The 22,699-nt window shown below is 37.9% G+C and overlaps 1 protein-coding gene across 4 annotated transcripts in view; it reads right to left on the bottom strand.

Annotated features, from left to right (window-relative positions):
• The window catches only part of LOC133651914 (calcium-dependent secretion activator 1), a 304,205-nt gene that overhangs the window by 109,118 nt on the left and 172,388 nt on the right, over nt 1-22,699 (bottom strand). For all 4 annotated transcript variants that reach the window (XM_062050168.1, XM_062050159.1, XM_062050151.1 and 1 more), the window contains 3 exons: nt 17,794-17,900; nt 11,727-11,883; nt 1,352-1,493 (listed from right to left, as the gene is read on the bottom strand). In XM_062050168.1, the coding sequence (XP_061906152.1) occupies nt 1,352-1,493; nt 11,727-11,883; nt 17,794-17,900 (406 nt within the window). The remainder of the gene's footprint in view (nt 1-1,351; nt 1,494-11,726; nt 11,884-17,793; nt 17,901-22,699) is intronic.

The following is a 22,699-nucleotide window of genomic DNA, read 5'->3' on the forward strand; positions in this document are numbered from 1 at the left end:
AAAACACATAATACTACTATAATACTCATAATATTTCATATAATACACACAATACTAAATATAATATTCATAATAATACATGATACTTAAACTACTTATAATACTCATAATACTACTTCTAATGTTCATATTACAACATATAATTATTATAATACATCTGTGACAGTGTCAAAATACTGTCTTTGTCTTGTATTACGTTAATCTATTTTGTACAAACTTTTTTCTGCTTTGGTCGGCATACATAAAACAATAAAGATTGATGGCCGCTTTGATATATTTTATAATCTAAAGATGCTAAAACAATATAATGTAGGTCGATATATGCTAAGCTATCAACATCTTAGCTTTGTGTTATAGCTGACAAAGCAAACTGGTGTAGTATTATATTAATTATTTTAGTATTAATAATTAATTAATAGTTAATAACAATTCATAATAATAATAACATTTCCTTAATAGATGCGTATCAATAAAAATGAGCTGCGGGTTGACAATGTCAACACTGGTGGGTTTTTCCTGGACATAATGAAAAAACTAAGTATTACCAGTTCTATATAATACAATCATTACTATATGCTGGCTATAAAACTGCCAAAAATATAGATGTGTGTGCCCAAGTTAAAGGAAAGGACAGGCTGTCTTCTAATGGATTCATTACAATCTTTGCAAGCTGGGTAACGTTTGCTGTGGTCTGGAACAACATGGCACACAATCAGAAATGCAGCAAATATTACATACAGATAATGTGTCATGAGACATGCAAATATAAATTAAATACACAGGACATAAGTAAAGGAAATTAAATTAACTCAAAATACCTACAAACAAGGCATAATGATGCCATATGTACGCACAGCAAACCTAAATAGCATGTTAGCATGGATTATTAGCGCTCCACGCAAGTCAATAACATCAACAAAGCTCACCTTTGTGCATTCACGCACAGCATAAAACGTTTGATGGACAAAATAAGACAAAGAAGGCGTGGCATAAAACACGTCTTTCTGTGGCAGCGACAGAGAAAGTTGTACACGTAAACAAACTACGGTGAGTTCAAGGATCGCCAAAATTAGTAGGACAAATTGGCGCTGGCCAAATACTGTCATCAGTGAAGCATAAACACAAACATAATAAATAGTGGGCTTTCTAACAATTAAGAAGGTTTGTGTTATGTTTTTCCTCCTACAGAAACATTATTAAAACAACAAATATATTTTTCCCTCCATCTTTTTCCATTTTTGAAAAAGCTCCAGGGAGCCACTAGCTAAAGAGCCGCATGCGGCGTTGCTGACCCCCGCATTAGATGAACGTCATAGGAAGCTAAGGATGTAAACAAATAAAGTCCCCTTACTTGACAGGTTCCCATGATTCCCTTTCAAAGCCTCTATGAATAGACTGAGCAATGGAGGATTCCATCAGATCCACATAGCGGACCACCAGGGGGGCATACAGGTCTTGCAGGTGTTTGTGGAACTTCCCATTGCAGAGGTTATCTGTTAGGAGACAAAGATGACATTTTTGTAATATTTCATTATTGAATTGAAGAGTTTGTGAATAGAATAGAATATATCTTTATTGTCATTGTACATTGTACAACAAAATTGTAAGCAAAACTAATTTAGTGCAAATTCATATGCAATGTACCGTAGTTGGCGAGGTTGCCAGCACTTTCAAAATATCTGCTTAATACTCTTACTTAAGTAAATATTTGGATGACTACTTTTTACTTTTAATTGAGTCAAAGTATTCCAAAATAACATTACTATTACTTCGGTACAGGTTTTACCCACCTGTGTTCATGACTAAGGCTCAATTTGAGTACCCCTCCTCAACCTTTGTTTTTGCCCTCCCCTCCTTGGTTTTACGTGTTCATGTCAATCAAGAGGCGTTCGAATGATCTGTTATAAATAAATAAATGATAAATGGGTTATACTTGTATAGCGCTTTTCTACCTTCAAGGTACTCAAAGCGCTTTGACAGTATTTCCACATTCACCCATTCACACACACATTCACACACTGATGGCGGGAGCTGCCATGCAAGGCGCTAACCAGCAGTCATCAGAAGCAAGGGTGAAGTGTCTTGCCCAAGGACACAACGGACGTGACTAGGATGGTAGAATGTGGGGATTGAACCCCAGTAACCAGCAACCTTCCGATTGCTGGCACGGCCACTCTACCAACTTCGCCACGCCGTCCCCCTGTTAGGTAGGAAGGAAGAACAACGTACGTCCCTTGAAGCAAAGTGAGCTCGCAGACCTGATTTTCATAATAATGACACTCATAGTTTTAGTCAGACTTCAAACCTTTGCTACTGCACATTAATATTGGCTTCAAACACAAATACACATGGGAACTGTCACGGCGCAAGCGCATTCCTTAGCTGTCTTTAATCTGCAATCTACACACCTGACGCTGATGAGGCTCCATGCTTCTTAAGCCAGCGCAACCTGCATTCCAGGGCCAGAACGTAGCCCCCTGTATGGTACAATAAGCCTACACGTCTCTAGCTCTCTCCCTATGTGCATTCGCTCTCTCTGTGTTTCTCTTCCTCTGTGCTCATCGTCTTGTGACCTGTGTCATCATCCCGCAGCGTTCCTCCGTTTCCTGGTTTCGAGCTGTGTGTCTCGTCTCCCTGAATTCCCTCTGGTTGCCTGGCTGCCTTCCTGGATCTCGACCTCTCGATGCCTCGCTCCTGCCCCTGACCTCTTGCTTGCCCACGGACCTGCGAGGCTGCCTTGACCACCCTGACTTCCGCATCTCGCTCAACACGCACCTTCAACAACTCCTGGTAACACTCAGTTAAACACAACACATAAGGTGTGTCCCAATTCAGGGTCTGCATCCTTCAAAGAGCGAATTTGAAGGCTGCTTACGTCACATCGCTGCGCGAAGACTGTCCCAATTCATTGAAATTTGAAGGCTCCTCCAAATTCAGCCGACGAATGCGCCCTCCTTTTCCCCGTATTCGGAGGATGCACCGCGACTATCCTTTGTGGCCTCCCATATCCCAAGATGCTTTGCGCGCCTTTGTTCAAGCCAGATCTTTTTGATGATGGCGGCAAATACAAGCAGCGGCACCGGCACCGGCAGTGAATACACTTTCAAATAAGTATCCTCCGCAGGCTAGACTGTCCCATTTAACAACGGGTGACGCATCCTTCGGAGGTGCCTCCGAAGGTCCAGTCTTCTGAGGCTGCGTAGGCCGGGTCCTCTAAAGGATGCAGACCCTGAATTGGGACAGAGCTATAGTCACACCATATGTATCTTGATTTATTACACACGTCATTTTATTATATTAATAAATATGCCTCTGTGCCCTCCCTTCTCCCACTGAAACCGTAACAGAAACATATTTTACATAACGCGAGCTGATCCGACAGCACTTGCATGTCTCGCCAAAAGCGTTGTCTTCTAAACGGTCTTCTTCTTAATAAAGACAGGCGGAAGAAAATAAGAAGAGCGCAAGCAAAGCCGAACATCACGCGCAACGGCATCTTGAAAAATAAACAACCATTTTTCACATCTGCCTTACGTCACTTCTGGCAAACGGCGAGGGTTGATAACGTAGCGAGATTTCGTTCGTATGCATAGGCAAAAGATGCGAGAGCCAAGAACGAGGGTCAAGTAAACATGGGGAGGCTGAGGAAGGAGAATTCCAATTGAGCCTGAACCTCTCATGTCATGTTCAAGTGTTCTTTGGACTACTTTAAGTTTGCTGGTTGGGAATCATCTCTTCTCACAGGTGTGCCACAGCATTAATCAGTAATCAGTGTAACAGATCCAGGTTGGATCTGTTTGTTGTTTTTAAATCCCAACCGATCACACACACACACACACACACACAAACACACACAAACACACGCGTCTCCCTTTCTCTGCCGGCATCCAACTGGTAAAAAGACAACACTGACAAAGACCACAGGAGATAAAATGGAGGCCAGTGTGTGCTAATGCGATGCCTCACGGCTCCATGCAGCGCTCTCTGTCTTTGTTTTTCTCTCCCCCTCTGAGCATGTGTGTGTTTGTGTGTTGGCGTTGGAGTCAAGGTCAGCGATGCACAGTAGGTGCAATTTTTCCTGTGTTCCCTGATTGCCACTCTGCTAATTAGCCACTTTCAGCTGCTGTTGTCCACTTGGATGTGTTGTGTCCAGAGGTGTGTTTGCAGGCCTCGCCGCTGCCCACAAAAAACGCTGCTTTGGACCTCATTAACTCCTCTAAAGGCGACGAGACTTTGGCGCCTGTCTGGTGCTAAGGCTATTTACTGCTACATAAGCGCACCGCTGTGGGGGGCCGCAGCAGATGACCTTCCTTGCATGTCTTCATCATGATACAGCTTGTGTTTAAAACATAGTGTTTGTATCAGGGCTGTCAAAAATAAAGCGTTAACTTGTGCGATGCAGGGTTATACGGTGCTGCGGTACTAATGAATCATATTCGGTACTATACCACCTCTGAAAAGTACCGGTCCTCCACCCTCGACGGGGCCATCGTCTTCACGTCGTGTAATTTCTGGTTTACAAGCAGACGAGCGTGTTCGGCAGTACACAATCAAGCAGTACTTACAAGCAGACACAGTGTGTAGGCAGAAAAGAGAGAACGGATGCATTTTGGCTTAAAAACTAACGATAAAGGTGAAGTTATAACAATAAAACGCCCACCGGAAGAGGTTCTTTAAGACATGGCTAGATAGCTAGCGGCTAAAGACCAGCCGCAGTCTGCAGTGTTTTAGCTACTTCTAAATCACTAATCCTCGCCTCCATGGCGACAAATAAAGTACATTTCTTACAAGTAGGCAGGACGAGGAATAGCTAAACATGCTTCATTACACACCGTAGCTCACCGGCGTCAAAATGTAAACAAACACCATTGGTGGATCTACACCTAACATCCACTGTAATGATACCAAGTACAGGAGCTTATCTAGTCTATACTACTATGATTATGTCGATATTTTTTGGCATCGCAAAATCTTCTTTCGTTTTCTTTTTTATTTATGTTATGTTTATAAACTCAGGAAATATGTCCCTGGACACATGAGGACTTTGAATATGACCAATGTATGATCCTGTAACGACTTGGTATCGGATTGAAACCCAAATTTGTGGTGAAGTGAAGTGAAGTGAATTATATTTATATAGCGCTTTTCTCAAGTGACTCAAAGCGCTTTACATTGTGAAACCCAATATCTAAGTTACATTTAAACCAGTGTGGGTGGCACTGGGAGCAGGTGGGTAAAGTGTCTTGCCCAAGGACACAACGGCAGTGACTAGGATGGCGGAAGCGGGGATCGAACCTGCAACCCTCAAGTTGCTGGCACGGCCGCTCTACCAACCGAGCTATACCGCCCCGTGGTATCATCCAAAACTAATGTAAAGCATCCAAACAACTGAAGAATAAGTGATTATTACATTTTAACAGAAGTGTAGAAATAACATGTTAAAAGAGAAAGTAAGCATATATTAACAGTAAATGAACAAGTAGATTAATAATCAATGTTTACAGTTTGTCCCTCATAATGTTGACAAAACAATAGAATGATAAATGACACAATATGTTACTGCATACGTCAGCATACTAATTAGGAGCCTTTGTTTACTTACTAATAAAAGACAAGTTGTCTAGTAAGTTCACTATTTTATTTAAAGAAAAACTTGCAATAAGAAACATATGTTTAATGTACCCTAAGATTTTTTGTTAAAAATAAAGCCAATAATGCAATTTTTTGTGGTACCCTTTATTTAGAAAAGTATCGAAAAGTACAGAAAAGTATCGAAATAATTTTGTTACCAGTACCAAAATATTGGTATCGGGACAACACTAGTGCGATGTATCCCGAAAAATTACTGCATTTATCATGTATGAACCTAGATTAATTGCGCAACGTATTTTGACTGTCCATGCTCCTTTTCCTTAATTGTGGATGGTCACCTGAAAGATGGAGCAGGTTGTTACACGGTCAGTGATCAGGTCAAATCATACGTCAGAATGAGGAGGCTCTGACTTGTGTGCTCGTTGGCAAATTTCACTTCAACATGAACCCCAAACAATACTTTCGGTAAAACAGTTGGCTAATTTTGAGCAAATAAATAAGGTACATCCAAGTATAACATTTTAAAACATGTTCCTGTATGACATTCTGCCAGTGAAATTGTATTTGTGTCGGAATATTAGGGTCTTTTTTTAATTTTATTTGAATTATGCAATACATTTACAGCGAATAATTATGATTAATTGGGACAGATCAACATTTCTCTAAAGTGTGATTATTCTGATAGAAAAATGTGTAATTTTGACAGCACTAGTTTGTATTGTAGATGTGTAGGCTGTCCCAAAAGTCAACGCTAGTCTAAAGACTACATTCACACCGCAGGTCAATTCTTTGCCCATATGTGACTTGTATCTGAGGTTTCAATGACTGATTTTTCGTTGACATTTTTCAATGTGATTACTTACATTTAGACTTAGACAAATTGTATTGATCCACAAGGGAAATTGTTCCACACAGTAGCTCAGTTCCAAAGGATGGAAAGGATAATGCACACAAGGGCACAAACAGAGGGCGAAAACAGAAGGTATAAAGTAGACAAAAAATGTACCATAGTAGCAATACAAAATATAACATATTTAATATTTACATATTATATATACAGTATATAATATATACTGATATTATATTATTATATCATATTTACTATATTATATACAGTTTAGATTTTTTCAAATCCGACCCAGGCTTCTTTCATATGTGGATATAAATCAGAAATGTATCCGATGTTGGAGTTCATCCAACCTACAGTATTTGTCCTCAAAAGTTGACGAACGTCACAATTCTTCGCCAAAACAGGCGAGTGTGAAAGTGAATGCCGGACGAAGGAGCAGAAAAGAGTAAGGAGCGAAAAGATGACGCCTTCGAAGTGATTTAAATTAGGTGTGTCTCGGTTCAACTTTTTTTACTTATGAAACGACAAACGTGATTGCAGCCTTGATATAAATCTGATACGATATCAGCACAAATATAACGTGTTTTTTTATTTTGTAGTCTAGAATGTTAAAAGAGAGTTAATGCTGGATCCTGGCGATGCTGAATGGAAGTTCTTGAGTGGAGTGGTATGTGTAATATTTAGTTGGGCAGCACAGTGGAGGCAGTGGTTAGTGCTCGTGCCTCAAAGTGAGAAGGTCCTGGGTTCGATTCCTGGGCTCTGGGTCTTTCTGTGTGGAGGTTGCATGTTTTTCCCTGTTAGGTGCGTGGATTCTCTCAGCTCAGTTCACTCCCCCTTCCTCCCACCTCCAAATACATGCACCTAGGCCGGGGGTCGGCAACCCGCGGCTCTAGAGCCGCATGCGGCTCTTTAGCGCCGCCCTAGTGGCTCTCTGGAGATTTTTCAAAAATGTATGAAGAATGGAAAAAGATGAGGGGAAAAAAAATCTATTTTTTGTTTTAGTATGGTTTGTGTAGGAGGACAAACATGACACAAACCTCCCTAATTGTTATAAATCACACAGTTTATATTAAACATGCTTCACTGATTCGAGTATTTGGCGAGCGCCGTTTTGTCCTACTAATTTTGGCGGTCCTTGAACTCACCGTATAGTATGTTTACATGTAGAACTTTCTCCGACTTTCTAGGACGTGTTTTATGCCACTTCTTTTTCTGTCTCATTTTGTCCACCAAACTTTAAACGTTGTGCGTGAATGCACAAAGGTGAGTTTTGTTGATGTTATTGACTTGTGTGGAGTGCTAATCAGACATATTTGGTCACTGCATGACTGCAAGCTAATCGATGCTAACATGCTATTTAGGCTAGCGATATGTACATATTGCATCATTATGCCTCATTTGTAGCTATATTTGAGCTCATTTAGCTTCCTTTAAGTCATCTTAACTAAATTTATATCTCATGATACATGTAATATGGCTTTTAATTTTTTGCGGCTCCTGACAGATTTGTTGTTGTATTTTTGGTCCATTATGGCTTTTTCAACATTTTGGGTTGCCGACCCCTGTTCTAGGACGTGTTTTATGCCACTTCTTTTTGTGTCTCATTTTGTCCACCAAACTTTAAACGTGCGTGAATGCACAAAGGTGAGTTTTGTTGATGTTATTGACTTGTGTGGAGTGCTATTCAGACATATTTGGTCACTGCATGACTGCAAGCTAATCGATGCTAACATGCTATTTAGGCTAGCTGTATGTACATATTGCATCATTATGCCTCATTTGTAGCTATATTTGAGCTCATTTACTTTCCTTTAAGTCCTCTTAATTAAATTTATATCTCATGATACATGTAATATGGCTTTTAATTTTTTGCGGCTCCTGACAGATTTGTTTTTGTATTTTTGGTCCATTATGGCTCTTTCAACATTTTGGGTTGCCGACCCCTGACCTAGGCTGATATGCAACACTGAATTGGCCTGTCTATCTGTGTTGGCCCTGTGATGAGGTAGCAACTTACCCAGAGTGTAACAAGCTGTATAAAATGGATGGCTAGATCCTGTTTTCTTACACTTCTGAGTTTCATTTGCAAGTATGCGTTCATTTCAGTTGGTTCAGGAAATAGTCTTTGCCATTAACTTCATTGTGCCAGTATTGTGTTTTGGTGTTTATATTGTAAACATGGTACTAGCCTAGTAGTACTGGGCTCAATTCCTGTTTGGACCTGTACCAGGAAGGTTTCCAAACTTATATTTTAATTATGTAATTTTTTATTTATTTAATATATTTCCCATTAATTAATTTTAGTACAAAACATGCATCACATTAAATTCAAGTTTGATTTTTAGGGATACAAATCTTTCACATAAATAAAAAAATGTGGAAAAAATGTGTAATGGGGTTGGGTGGGGTCAAATAAAATTCTGCTTAAGGCCCCTAGCTCAGAGTGTTGATTGCAAGGAAGAAATATTCCATTCCATTCATGTCTCGGAAACTGTACTGATGCCAGATTTATTTGACTGACTCTGTAATGTTGTCTATTGTATGCGTTCACTATGTCCACTGGTATGCACTTCAATTGTACAGACGCAGTCAACTATCCGTAATGCTATCTGTTAAGATGAATATGTCAATTAGACTCTGGCTTCTCCTTGACTCCCGTTTAGCTAACAGGAAAGGGGAAGGATTCCCTGGGGACAATTAGCACCCCACTGATTGAGTCAGAAGAGTGAGCAGTGAAGTGTATCCTTTACAGGACAACGCGCAGCATCGGTGTACCTGCAGGCAAGAATGCGGTTCATTATGGACATTTCTAGCAAGCGGCAACCGTCGTCAAGACGGGACCATTATCTTTGTACACACACACAATTTACACAGTGAGTATGTAAAAGTCTGACCCACAAACGGAACGCCTGCATTTAAAAAACGCACAATGGTTGTAACAATTAAAATAATACATTTAAATATGGTGTCAATAAACTGTAATAGGTATTGTGTTTTTAAAAAGGCAGTCAATGTTTTATTGAGGTGGCATTATTACAATTATGCTGTTTAATATGCATTTTTTCATAGTCTTCATCACGGTATCAGTTAATAGGGGTGTTCCGATCTGATATTGATATCAGCAAAAAAAAAAACATATCAGCTGATGCTGGCTTGCATGCAAAAACGCAGATGTAAGCTCTGATACATACAGTCCTGCAGTGTGTTTACTTGTGCAAAGCTGGACAGCCAGTTAACATCTAAATGTCCTCCAATGAGCACACAAGGATGGTATTTTCTTCTATTTCAGTCAAGTCATTTACAAAAGGTAAACATGATAGAATATACGAGCTAGCAGCTACACGAGCTAGCAGCTACACAAAAGCTAAGCACACACTAGCACAGAAGCTAAGCATATGTCCTTAAATTAATGATAAGCTGTCTAAAACAGCCCATTTGTTAATATAAACAAGTATCAACTATTTAGAGTTGCATATTACTTACACATACAAAGTCTCCAAGGCAGAAGCATATTGAAAAAGTATCCAGTAACAAATGTGTCCGTATCATTCAATTTACTGCATTCTGAGCTTAACTTAATGTATCATTGTAACCACTAGGTGTCACCAAAAAACAAATTACTGCTCCATTTCAATTTAAAGACAGCATAAGTCTGTCATGAGGAGGGCCGCTCTACCCTATACGCAGATCAAGTGCCGGGCGTAGGCTCCCTCGATCTGTGTGGGGCCCCATTTTGCTTGATGTCAATGTCAATTAATGAATGACAGGGCGCTTCAGATTAAATTTTACCGTAACGTAACCCCATTCCTGCTCCATCACAGATATACAGTATATATATAATGCAACATTTTGTAAGACATCATCCCACGTGGTTGAGGGTTTGTGGTTGGCTTGTAAGGCAGTTGTATTGGTTGGGTTGGTTGGTTGAAGTTTATTTCGAACATGTAAACAGTTTCAACATGAAATATCACATAATTTAAATTTTTCTTTACAACATGCCCAAAAAGTAGTAGGAAGAAGCACATCTTATTTAATCCTGCCCCTTCTACCCTTCATAGCGATTACTAACACATACTGTATGTTTACTTCTTGTTCACAATTTGTAACATGATTTACATCAAGGATTTTTAAATACAACAGTTATTTTAATAAATAGGTAAATCAGCTATGATTCACTTAATTAGATGATTAATATCTAATTTTCAAACACATCAAGACATTTATCATAATTCTTCCTTGTACTTTGCAAACTGGTAGTTTGAATAACCTCTTAAACTGGATCATATTAGCACTCTGACTTCTTCGCTTAATGATAATCTATTCCATAATTAAATTCCACATACTGATATGCTCAAGGTCTTAAGTGTTGTATGTGCAATCAAATGTTTTAAGTTACATTTTTCTCTAAGGTTATATTTCTCCTATTTTGTTGAGAATAATTGTTGTACTTTCTTGGGTAGAAGGTTATAGTTTGCTTTGTGCATAATTGTATCTGTTTGCAAATGCACCAAATCATTGAATTTCAATATTTTAGATTCAATAAATAAAGAGTTTGTATTTTCTCTATATCCAACATTATGTATTATTCCAACTAATCTTTTTTGTTACACAATTAGTGAATGTATTGTATTTTTATAATTATTTCCCCATATTTCAAACCTAGGTTGCAGTTTTGTCAGGAATATTTATAGATTGAGATTTTAATGATGTTAAATTTGTTATTTTTCACACAAAAAATACTTATTGAACAATTTAGTTTCCGCGATTTAGCCAGGAGCGGCCCTGGTCATAATTTTTGCGTTTTCTTACACCTTCCGTTGTTTTATAAGTAATTTCACTTGATCAAACCTTTTCTAATTTAAGTATGTACCATGATTTGTGCTGATATCGTATTGTTTAATATCGGTATCGGCCAAAACTCAAGGCTCCAATATCGGTATCGTATCGGAAGTGACAAAATTGTGTCAGGACACATCTATCTATGAACACATCACCTTATTCATTCAAATACATAACTACAAAGTATACTTCCAAAAAAGTACCTATCTAACAGAACCTAGATAAATATGAGAGATCCTAAATTAATCTGTGCACCAAAAGTAAAAGTGGGCATTTGAATCTGTGTAAATGCAGTACAAGTACTCGTTGAAATTCTGCTATGTAAATGTGTTAAATTCTAACTCCTTCTAAGGCTCCTAAGCCCAGAGTGAACCTGCTGAACCAATGGTCAGGCACGTACAGCTACTTGAGTCCCCATGCTGAATGTTCAAGATCCCCCACTCACAGTCCGTCCTCAGGAAGTCATTGAGCAGCTGAAAGAGAGGGAAACTGTCCCAGCTGTCTGGAGGCTGAACTTCAAGAGCCGCGTCCATGTCAGCCGAGTAAAGACACAAGAAGGTTTCAGCGTGTTCCACCATCAGGTCTGACCACCATGCAAAGGCCTTTGAGATAGAGAAGAGCGGAAGACAAGTGCAGGTAGTTGAATCATTTCAAGAGGTTGAGAAAGATGGATTTAAAAAAAAATATATTTCTACTGAACAGTCGAGCTCTACTCAATAATGTTATGTTTTCAATGTAGTGAGTCTCCGGGATCCACAGGTAGTGATTTGAGTGGACCCCTTTGAAATTCAATGGGTTCCCACTGAAAAAAAAAATCTTCATCTTCTTCTTAAATTGTAGCTGTAGACTCTTTTGATTATGGTCTGATATGGTATTGGTTATAATTAATGTATGTATTCATCTGTGTTCAAAACGTATCCAAAGTTAAAGGTGCCATATGTAATCATTTCATGTCAAGTCTTCATTAAATGGCCCTGATATGTCAAAAGGCATTAATGAATCATGTTCTTTTCGAATACCTTTATAACTGATAACAGTAGTTTAGCCGGGATATCTGCTCATTTCAAAAGTAGATTTACAGCCCCGAAATCTTGTTATTGTTTTCATTTCGATGTCCCCCGCCCTCCACCGTTTGACCAATTAGAAAGTCTGTGAGTGTGTCACATCCAGGTTGCCAGTTACGCACCGCCATCTTCGTCTAGCTACTGCCCCTGCTGGAGTTACTAAACATGTCAGACCGTGGTAAATCTAAAAGGCGTTGTTACGATTCTCAACTTATTCATGAAAAAAGCCAGGAACAAAACGAGGATTTGTATCGGGATGCCTTTAAAAGATGGAGACGATTGAAGGTGGAGAAGATTTTTTCATCTGATGCAAAACTTGATAATTTCCTCCTTGATAGGTAAGTAAGGTATTTACATTTACTTATTACTTGTAATAAATGGAAATGGACATTTCGTATGTAAACTATATTGTCCAATACAGTCTATGATCTTGTCTAACAAAACTAGTATGTTCGTGTGCTGAGCAGATTAACAGAAAGTCGAAACAGCGCTTGTAGGGTTGAAACTAACGACTATTTTTATACCCGACTTGTCATCGACTATTTTTAAAATCAGTCGACTACCGGTAATCGGATTATGACTCGTGCACTTTGAGACATTGTTTGGCATGTGCTAACTAATAATAAAGATGACTACTTCATTCAGAAACATTTATTCATGAACTGTACAGGTCATTGGGCTGTTACAAAATACAAAATACCAATTAAACGTTGGTCCATTCAAAACCAAGCTGTGGAAAGGTATCGGTTGCAACCTCTGATTCTCAGCAAAAATAATATTAAAATAACTTTAAACTCAAGGAAGCCATTAAAATAATTATAATCCAAGCAATGTTTTAAAGTAATGTTTTGATTTTTACAAAGATATGTCCATTTGTCCAAATTGCCCCTGCTTTAATCAAATGTTCCATTAAAGGCAAGTTTGGCTTAATTATTTTTTTTTTCGTGTTTAAGGTCAAATGTTGTCATACTTTCCAAGTTTTTGCTCGCGGTATTATATCGCCTGTGCATCTTTTATTTCTGCCTGGCAAAACATTAGCGATGACGTCACCGACTATTATTGAGAAATGCATTTGTAGCGACAAATTTCATTATGTAATTGTTTTTAGTTTACAAGTGTCCTACATTACAAATTTTTTAAGGTGCGAGCCGTTTCTCTGCAAATGTTTTGATTTAGGTTGCAAACAAACATTTGGGTTAAAAGCCAGCTTCAGATACCTAGTTGGCTTTGCGAATTTAACAGTGAAACCCATAAGATCCGACCAAAAACATCCAATTTTACTCGATAGCATTAGCCAATAGCTAGCGAGACATAACTTTGTTTTTCCAAGCATAGGTGTGAAGAAAGTGGGTGTGAAGTACAGTGGTCAGGAGGAAAGGTGGATGATATTCATTGATTTAAAAAACGAAAATATGATCGAAGTGTGCGTATGGCTGACTTGGTGTAGCAGTGCTGTCAAAGCGCTTTACAATCTGCACCATATGGAGAAGCAGCTGGAAGGATACTGTAGATGTCTGCTCTCCAAGGTAAACGCTGTACATTATTATTACATTACTTCATAAAACTATTGCTGTTGTATATTTCCTACCGTATTGTTTCATATCTAGAAGTTCATTTTTCTTATTACAAATTAAAAGGGTAAACTATGTCAAGGCACTACTGTGCATATTTCCAATTGTCACAGTGGAGGAACCTTAAGACTTTTGAGAAGAACCCCTGTGGAAACATAATGTTTGCTCATTAACGCCAAGCCGTCAACACATTTTTGAACAAAACCCAAGGCTTACAACACACTTCTTATGGCATTGTACACTTACCTTAAGCTCAGTCTCATAAAAATCAAGGGCTGTGTTTCAATTGGTACACTTGCGTATTTACACTTAGTCCTTTGAGTACATAAGTGCGTCAATCTGTCACTACGTTTCCATACACTAAATTAGTCTGATTTCTCAAATAGTTCTTATATGTGCATTGTCACACCTATGTGTGGCGTCCAAGTGTCCATGCACTCTCTTTAATGCTACTATTGGACATATGCCTTGTACCGCTCGTACACTGGGGGGCACTTATTTATTTTTAGCGGGGATAAATGTCTTGCTTTTCCAGTTGACCTATGACGTCACCCTAGATATCTGCAGCTCCTTACAAGTTAAGAGCCTAGCTTTGTTGTACAAGATGTCCGTTGTAATTGTCATTATCCGCTGCCAGTATCATGTTTGTTTAGTTTTTGACTACCTCAGTTCCTGTTTTGAGCACCCCTGGGTTTGTGTTTTAGTTGCCATGACTGCAGATTGTTTTCACCTGCCTCTGATTAGTGTTCGGGATGCTCACCTGCTCCTGGGCACTAATCAGAGAGCTACTTATTCCCTGCATTTCGCCACAGTCAGTCTGGCTTTCTTGTTTGCTTCCACGCAACAGTTACGACGTCTAGTTATTTGATTACTGAGCTAAGCTTCGCCATTTTTTTGCCTGGTTACGTGCTAAGCTTTCCTTGTTAGCTCTTCCGTTAGCTTCCCGTGCTATAGGCACGCTTGTTTTGTTTATTTTTGTATTTTTTGATTGATTTATGAACAATAAATCATTTTCTCACCTGCACCTTGCCTCCGGAGTTCCGTCTGCATCCTGGGCGAACGATCCACGCAGTAAAATGCGACCCCGTCGTAACAGTATTATTGACACAGGTTACAAATATTACATCTTTAATGGCTATGTTGATGTTAAATAGCAAACAGCATCAAGAAATGATCTTGGATTGCGCTACGAACATGACGCTAGTACCAAGAATGTAACGGATCAGACGGAGGTCCCAAGCAAAGCAAGACCGGCGGTAACGTTTTTTTGAAGGAATTTTCAGACCAACAATCATGGAAACAAAACTTTTGAATGTCTCGGAGTTCATTCATAAGGGTCTGTAGATTGATGGAAGGAGTTTAAAATCCGAAGGTAAAGACCGTTCGTGCCCCGGCCGATACTGTTCAGATGATGGTTGCTATTGCTCTGGACTATCTTGCTAGTTGTGTGGAATACCGAGTTATTGTTAATCCGTTTGGAGTGCACAAATGCAGCGTGAAAAGGTTTGTGTACACTTTATTACTCGCCTTGTAATATACCTGCCTCATTTTCTTTCATCTCATCAGTATTTCATTCGGGAATTCGAATTAAGCCGGCATTTTACATTTCCTTAGCTACCTTCTTAAATGAATCTCTGTTTCTTTTTTTTTCTACCATCGATGCACTTTAAAATGTTCTGTTCTTTTAATTTGTGAAGCAAATAAACAGTCTCCTCTTCATTCCAATTGTTGCTAAGTTTTTATTGAATGGTATCTGCATCCGGGGTGGTATGCTGCGCGTTGAGACAGGTGCATGCACGATACAAAGGGTGCCCTCTTGCGGCACACACCCCGTGGCATAAGCGCCAATCCGAGCACCCACGTGGGCTTGATGGCAAATTCTTTCTCACCACCAAGCAAAAACCGCGCATGCTCAGAAAAGTAGCGTCAGATTTACCGCCCGTCCGAGCATCCACTGGCAGAAATGTAGATCGCCGCCTACGCCCCTTTGAGAGATCTGGTTTCCAATCGCATAATCCAGGTGTGTTAGTCTGACTTTTCAAAAACCGAACAATCGGATTAAGGTGTTTCCATGGGTTGTAGAAAGTTTATTCAGATCCGAACTGGGAAATCTGACTAATTTAGTGCATGGACACGTACAGAGTGTTATGTTATTTGCAGACTCTAAATTGTCCATAGGTTAATGTGATTGGTTGTTTGTATATAAGTGCCCTACGATTGCCTGGTGATCAGTCTAGAGCAGTTCTTCTCAAAAATGCGATATGCGTGTGATCCGGGGGAACATGCTTTACCAATATAATGCAGTATCCTGCTTCAAACCCCACTATGAAACGTGCACTGTAGCCATTAATCCTGACTTCCTCATTTTGACTACGTTTACACTGCAGGCCAAAGTGACCTGAATCACATTTTATCGAAATCTGATTTGTTTTCCAGCTGAATGACACTGCAAATAAAATGTGATCTTCACCAGACTCCAGTGTAAACTCGCACAGATCTCAATGTGGCCTTGACGTAACTTGCATGTGCAGTTGAATAAAGTGAAAACAAAGGAAGTTGACCGGATTCTCTAAATGAACAAGGAAGTTGATACTACTACTACAAAATAAAATAAGTCAGCACAACTTAAAAAATTGTCATTTGGTTTTATGTGAAAATAAATTAAAGTAATATATTGTATGAATGTATATATATAGTGTAATATATTAGGGAGGGTTCTAATGATTGTATGGCTGTTTAGTAGAGGCAACACAGACATCAGTGTGGATCTATGTTAGCTTTAATTTTCAACTCACTTACGTAAACAACTTACGCAATGTACGTAACATGTAAGCAAGTACGTCACAGCATCAATTCCGGTCCTTCAACAATCGCTATTTCTTTGGAATCAAAATGTATATTCATATATTAAATTAAGCCTATTTGCGCATTATTGACTAGTGATGCACCGAAAAGGAAGTATCCACTTCCACTGGCGGGCTGTGTCTTTTCTTGCGCACACAAATGACGTAGCTCGTCCAAAGCTGACAAAAAAGTTGCATTCAGGTCACACTGTCGTTTAGACTGCAGTCAGATTTGAAAAGATCAGATTCCAATAAGATTCGGACTACCTCCTGATGAGACTTGAATCTGATGCAAAAAGATCAGCTCTAAAGCACTTTGGAGTGTTTAGAGTGGCAAAAAAATCCCATCTGTGTCACTTGAGGGCAAAAAAATTTGATCTGGTGTGCAGAGTAAACGAAGGCTTTGATTAAAAAAAATCAGCACAAAATGTTTTGTTAATTTTTGTTTTGTAGATTAAAGTGTTTTATATATGGTGCTCCTGAGTTAATTTTGCTGATCAATTTTAATTTATATAATTTTATTTTTCAGTATAAAATGGTTCAAGTCAGTCAAAAAATTGTTGTTTATTTTTATTTTTTGGCAAATTGATGAACTTTAAATATTTTCTGTTTAAAAAAATCTATGTTAATAATGTTATTCTTTGTTGTAAGTTGTCCCAAGGTCCAATGTCCCAAAGTACCTAAAAAAGGACCATATTCCCCTAAAGGCCTCAAAGTACCCCCAAAAGGACTTAGAGGCCCCAGAGGACCCCAAATAGTCCCAGGTACCAAAGTAACATATTCCCCCTAAAGCTTTCAGAGGACCCCAAATAGTCCTTAGGTCACACAGTACCCTCCAAAAAGACCATCTTCCTCCTAAAGGTTCAAAAGTACCCCACATAGTCCCAAAGTCTCAAGGTAAAAACTAAAAAAAGACCAACATTTACCCAAATAATTCTAAGAGAGTCCAGGACCGGGGGAATTTTTGGCCCTTTTGGGCAACCCCATTTATCAGTATGTTCAGAGAATATGTGTGTGCGTGTCTTCATACCGACCTCTGCATGGTGTTCTTCATTCTGCTGCAGCACCTCGATCACCAGCTCGGCCAAGCGAATGTTGTCCTCTAGTTTTTTTGCAGGAGTGACTAATCGGCCGACATTCTCTGCAGAAAAAAAGTCCAAATAAAGTCTAATCTAAAATCCTTAACTTAAAACTCATCTTGTTTCTAAGATGCATGCAATATGTGCAATTTGTGTACAGTATATATGCAGTATGCAACATGCACGTCATCCTGCCTACTGCCAAACACTAGAAAACATCAAGTCAGTGACATATTCTAGTGACATATAACTTTTGGATTAAGTATTTGATGGACATGTGTTAAAATACTCCTAAAAAGTACAACTAGTGTGGCAGAAGCATGATGCAACATCCAGAGAGATCATGTGATGAAGGATGCAAACGTTCAACAATCATCATGCATTAAATCTTTTTTTCTGATTTTTGTCTTACAGGCACAACTTAGCTTCCATTCAAATATTCATCTCATCAAATTGTAATTCATTCAAATGTAATTTCTGATTCCCTTAAAGAGTATTATTTTCATGTACAGTGAGTGGAATGAAATTATACCATGGCTTACATATATATACTAATATGAAATGTGGTCAGAAGTTTACATACTTGTCATTTATTTTGAGCCTTAATGATTTCTTTATCAAGTACATCTTCACTGTTTTATAAACAAGAATTTGGTGTATAAGTTAGAATTTATTATAGATTTCCTTTAATTTACGCAAAGTAAACAAATGTGTTCATGCTTAGATATTCACATGTTTAAACATTATTGCTTTTTATTATTTCATGTTGTATTGTTTTTGTCCTTTTAGTTTTTTTAGTTTCTTCTTTCAGATCACTTTTGGGCCTACTGAGGTCCATCTCCATAGAAAACAGCAGTAACAAAGTTGGCAGGTTAAAAAGCCTCCAAATTCGGACTCCTCCAAACATTATTTTTTGTCATTGTAGACACATAAGAATCATTGTCTGAACATCAAACGTTTGTAGCTGGCTTGTCCGTGTGGACAACTACACATTCAAGTTGACATTAAAGGTCATGATTTTGGAGGAGGAGTTGAGCCTTGGTAATTCCTGGTTTGTTCCTGAACTTCTATACACAAAGACAGTCTGACTGTTTTTGTCCGGATTTTCTCCCTTCCAACCAAAAATGGTAAACGCCCAATTATATGACGTCTTATAAGATTGTCATGTTGTTTGAAATGTCCCAACAATTGTCTCTAAAATGGTTCAGGTGAACAATTGTAAATATTGAACGCCAAAATTCTTCATGTTTGCGGGGAAAGATGACACTTCCTGACATCACTCCATAAAACCTGATATGGTGCAGAAAGTAGCCAATCAATAAGCTAAAAAAGAATTGGCGCTACAGTACTTTGGTGGGAGCGTTGGCACGCCAAAATAGGTGTTTGATGAGCATTCCTCAACTTTCTCAGTCTTTTTTGCCACTTGTGCCAGCTTTTTTTGAACATGTTGCAGGCATCAAATTCCAAATGAGCTAATATTTGCAAAAAATAAAGTATCCAAGTTCAAACGTTAAGTATCTTGTCTTTGCAGTCTATTCAATTGAATATAGGTTGAAAATGATTTGCAAATCTTTGTATTCTGTTTGTATTTACACAACGTGCCAACTTCACTGGTCTTGGGTTTTGTAATTTGGTTTCATCTGATGCCAACTGTCTTGCATCTTCATTATGTGACTTGAAGATCTCAGAATTTGTAGTGTGTAAACAATGGCAAAAATCAATCAATAATAGTCCTTTTTGGATTTTCACTGAGTTCCTTGGACTTTCCATTTACATTACCTAATAATTTGATGTAAACAAAAATAACCTACCAGCTACACTTGGTTATATCGTTGTTTGGTGATAGACATATTGTATGTACAATTTGAAATACAGAAACATTAATTAAAACATGTGCACCCGATTCTTGGTTTGAAAAATCTTTGAAGATGTGCCTTGTAAAATCATTCCATTCTGGAAAAAAGAATAAGGTATACCATTCTGTTGATGTGAACTACTGACCACCACTGTACATGTTTTAAATTGGATGACTAATAATTAACTATAATTATGACATGGCCATGGTATAAGCATGATAATGCACTCCAAGCTATTTTGATGAGGAGTTAGCTTCATTGCATTCAGCAGCTATCGCCACATCTTCCATTATTGATGCGTCAGGCCATTGGCTGGTGCATTATCATTCACAAGAGTAGTGACGTGGGAGGGTGGGGTTTTACTGCATGTCCTGGGTTCTAAACTAAGACTATTAGATTCAGTACTTGCCTTCCAGCCATTTCCTATTTTTGAATGAGCACAAAAGAAATCTTGCAGTCAACGCATTAGCATTTGTACATTTAAAAACAACTTTGTGAGTCAGTGAAAACAAAACAATTCACAGCATTATTAGTAGTGACTGGAACATTTTGATTACACGGTATGTACTTCATTGCAATACAATTAAATACATGAGGAAGAGGTTAAAGCACTGGATTACAAATACCATCAACAAAAAAGAAACAAACAAGGTACAATAATGAACTTCAATATAATTTATTGAATGGTATTGTGAGGGTGTTTTATAAATACATATGACAAGTAGAAAGCCTTAAAGTGACTTATTTTATACATTAGAGCAGGGATGTCAAACATACGGCCCGCGGGTCGAATCAGGCCCGCGAACAGGTTTTAACCGGCCCGCGGGATGAGTTTGCCAAGTATAAAAATGATTACAAAAATTTTAATGAAAGAAACTGCTGTTCTAAATGTGTCCACTGGATGTCGCAATAGCAATTCTTTGTATCTTTATAGCTTATGTACATATGTAAAAAAAAATATAAACCACATGATGTTAGTGCACCAGTCGAGGAAAATGATCAAACTACATAAATAACATCCTGTAATTTAATTTTTATTTAAGTTTTTTTATCTTGATAGATTGAAAATTAACACCAATGAGTTGACTGATGAACATTATCACATAATTTATTCAGAAAGTATAAATAACGACAAATAAAGATAGAATACTATTAACCGCAACATGTAAGTGTAAAAAAAAAAAACAACAACATTATAATTTGTACATTTTCAGAATGTGCTTGTTCTATTTTTAAACAAAGAAAACAATCTGAAGTTGTCTTTATTTTGAAGTTATCGTGCTGTGATTCTTACCGGTCCGGCCCACTTGGGAGTAGATTTTTCTCCATGTGGCCCCCGATCTAAAATGAGTTTGACACCCCTGCATTAGAGTCTTTTTTATACCAAATGAACTTTTCTTGAACAAACAAGAACATGTATAGCCTCGCATATAGTTTAGCATAAACACTATATGCTAAGCATTTATTATACAGTGGCACCTCAACTCTCAAATATTTTGAATTACGACCGGTTTCTTGGATTTTTGTCACGCTTTAAATTGTGGGCCTAATTTGATTTATAAGCTTTATTGAGCTTGTAAGTTGAGGTAATACTGTGGTAACCTTTTGTTTAACTATGAATTGTATTAGAAACATGTCTAAACTTAATGCAGTGCAGTTCTACACAACTTGCATATGAAACAGGTAAAAATTAAAACTTTAAATAAGGAATACAAGCAAGCCTTGTTGTATTTGAAAAGGCATATGTACGTTCTACAGCTCTTGTAAAATGATATAATTTGAATATTTAGGTATACTGAGAGTATGGCTGGTTATGATGGCCAATTTCACAAATCAATTTGATTTCAATTCATAAGGTTCTAAATCTATTATTCAAGATTTGATTCAGTCTACACATAATTATTAAAAATGTCTCAAATCTGTTACAAAATATAAGTTTAATTAGTTTTTTTTCTCTTCAAACAGACACGTCCAACCAGAAACTTGAACATTCCTGATTGGAATCCAGCTTTCGCCATCCTGGTCACTGCCGTTGTCCTTGGGCAAGGCGCTGAATATCCCTAGCTCCCAGTGCCACCCACACTGGTGAAAATGTAGCATAAAATGTACATAATGGGTTTCTCAATGTGCCAAAGCGCCTTGAGTGACTGGAGAAAAAGCACTACATAAATACAATTATCAATTCACTACAGAGCAGCCTGGGGTCCACTCAAATATTAACTATGAATTAGTAAAGGTATTCTTCATTTTAATCGTATTCAATAATTATATTGAACCTATTTAGAGTTTACCAACCAAATGATATGAAACTATGTGTTAATCACAAATTGTATTATTTCTTTAACACAACAACCTTAGGGCTTTGGTCTATGGAGCCAGTATACTGATAGTAAGAATTGGTATCGGAAAAAAAAATTACATTGTAGAAAAAAGTTGTATTGGCACTGAAACAAGTTTTAACAACAAATAAATACAATATTTTTCTACAATGTATTTTTTTTTTTCGATACCAATGTATGTTTTTGATGCCAATTTTCATATTTTTGTACACATTTATTGTTTTTGTGTGTTTCAAAGGTTAAAAGATGACAGCAGTTATCATAATCAACTCATTTTTGAATGTTGCAAAAAATTAGATTAACACACACAGAAGTACCGAAAATTGGTACTGTTAAGTAACGGTATAGATTCCCAGGAACCGGGAATCGGGGCCGTATCGGTTCAAACGTAAACGGTACCCATCTCTTATTAAAGTGCAAATGAAAATACAGTTTCACCTCTTTGGTCATAATTTTTGCACTTTACAAACTTTTCTATGACATTAGCTCTCCTTTGAGATTGTCATTACTGCCAAAAGTGTAAAATAACTGACTACCGCTGCAGCCCATGCGAAGCACAGCTGAGAAACATTTTTGGCGGCCCTTTAGGGAGTGCTCACAGCCTAATAATCGACTCCGGTTCTGTGGTTAAGAAAAACTTTTCAAAAAATCTCAAAAGGAAAATTT

This window comes from Entelurus aequoreus, linkage group LG01 (assembly GCF_033978785.1).
Source record: "Entelurus aequoreus isolate RoL-2023_Sb linkage group LG01, RoL_Eaeq_v1.1, whole genome shotgun sequence".
Taxonomy (NCBI): Eukaryota; Metazoa; Chordata; class Actinopteri; order Syngnathiformes; family Syngnathidae; genus Entelurus; species Entelurus aequoreus.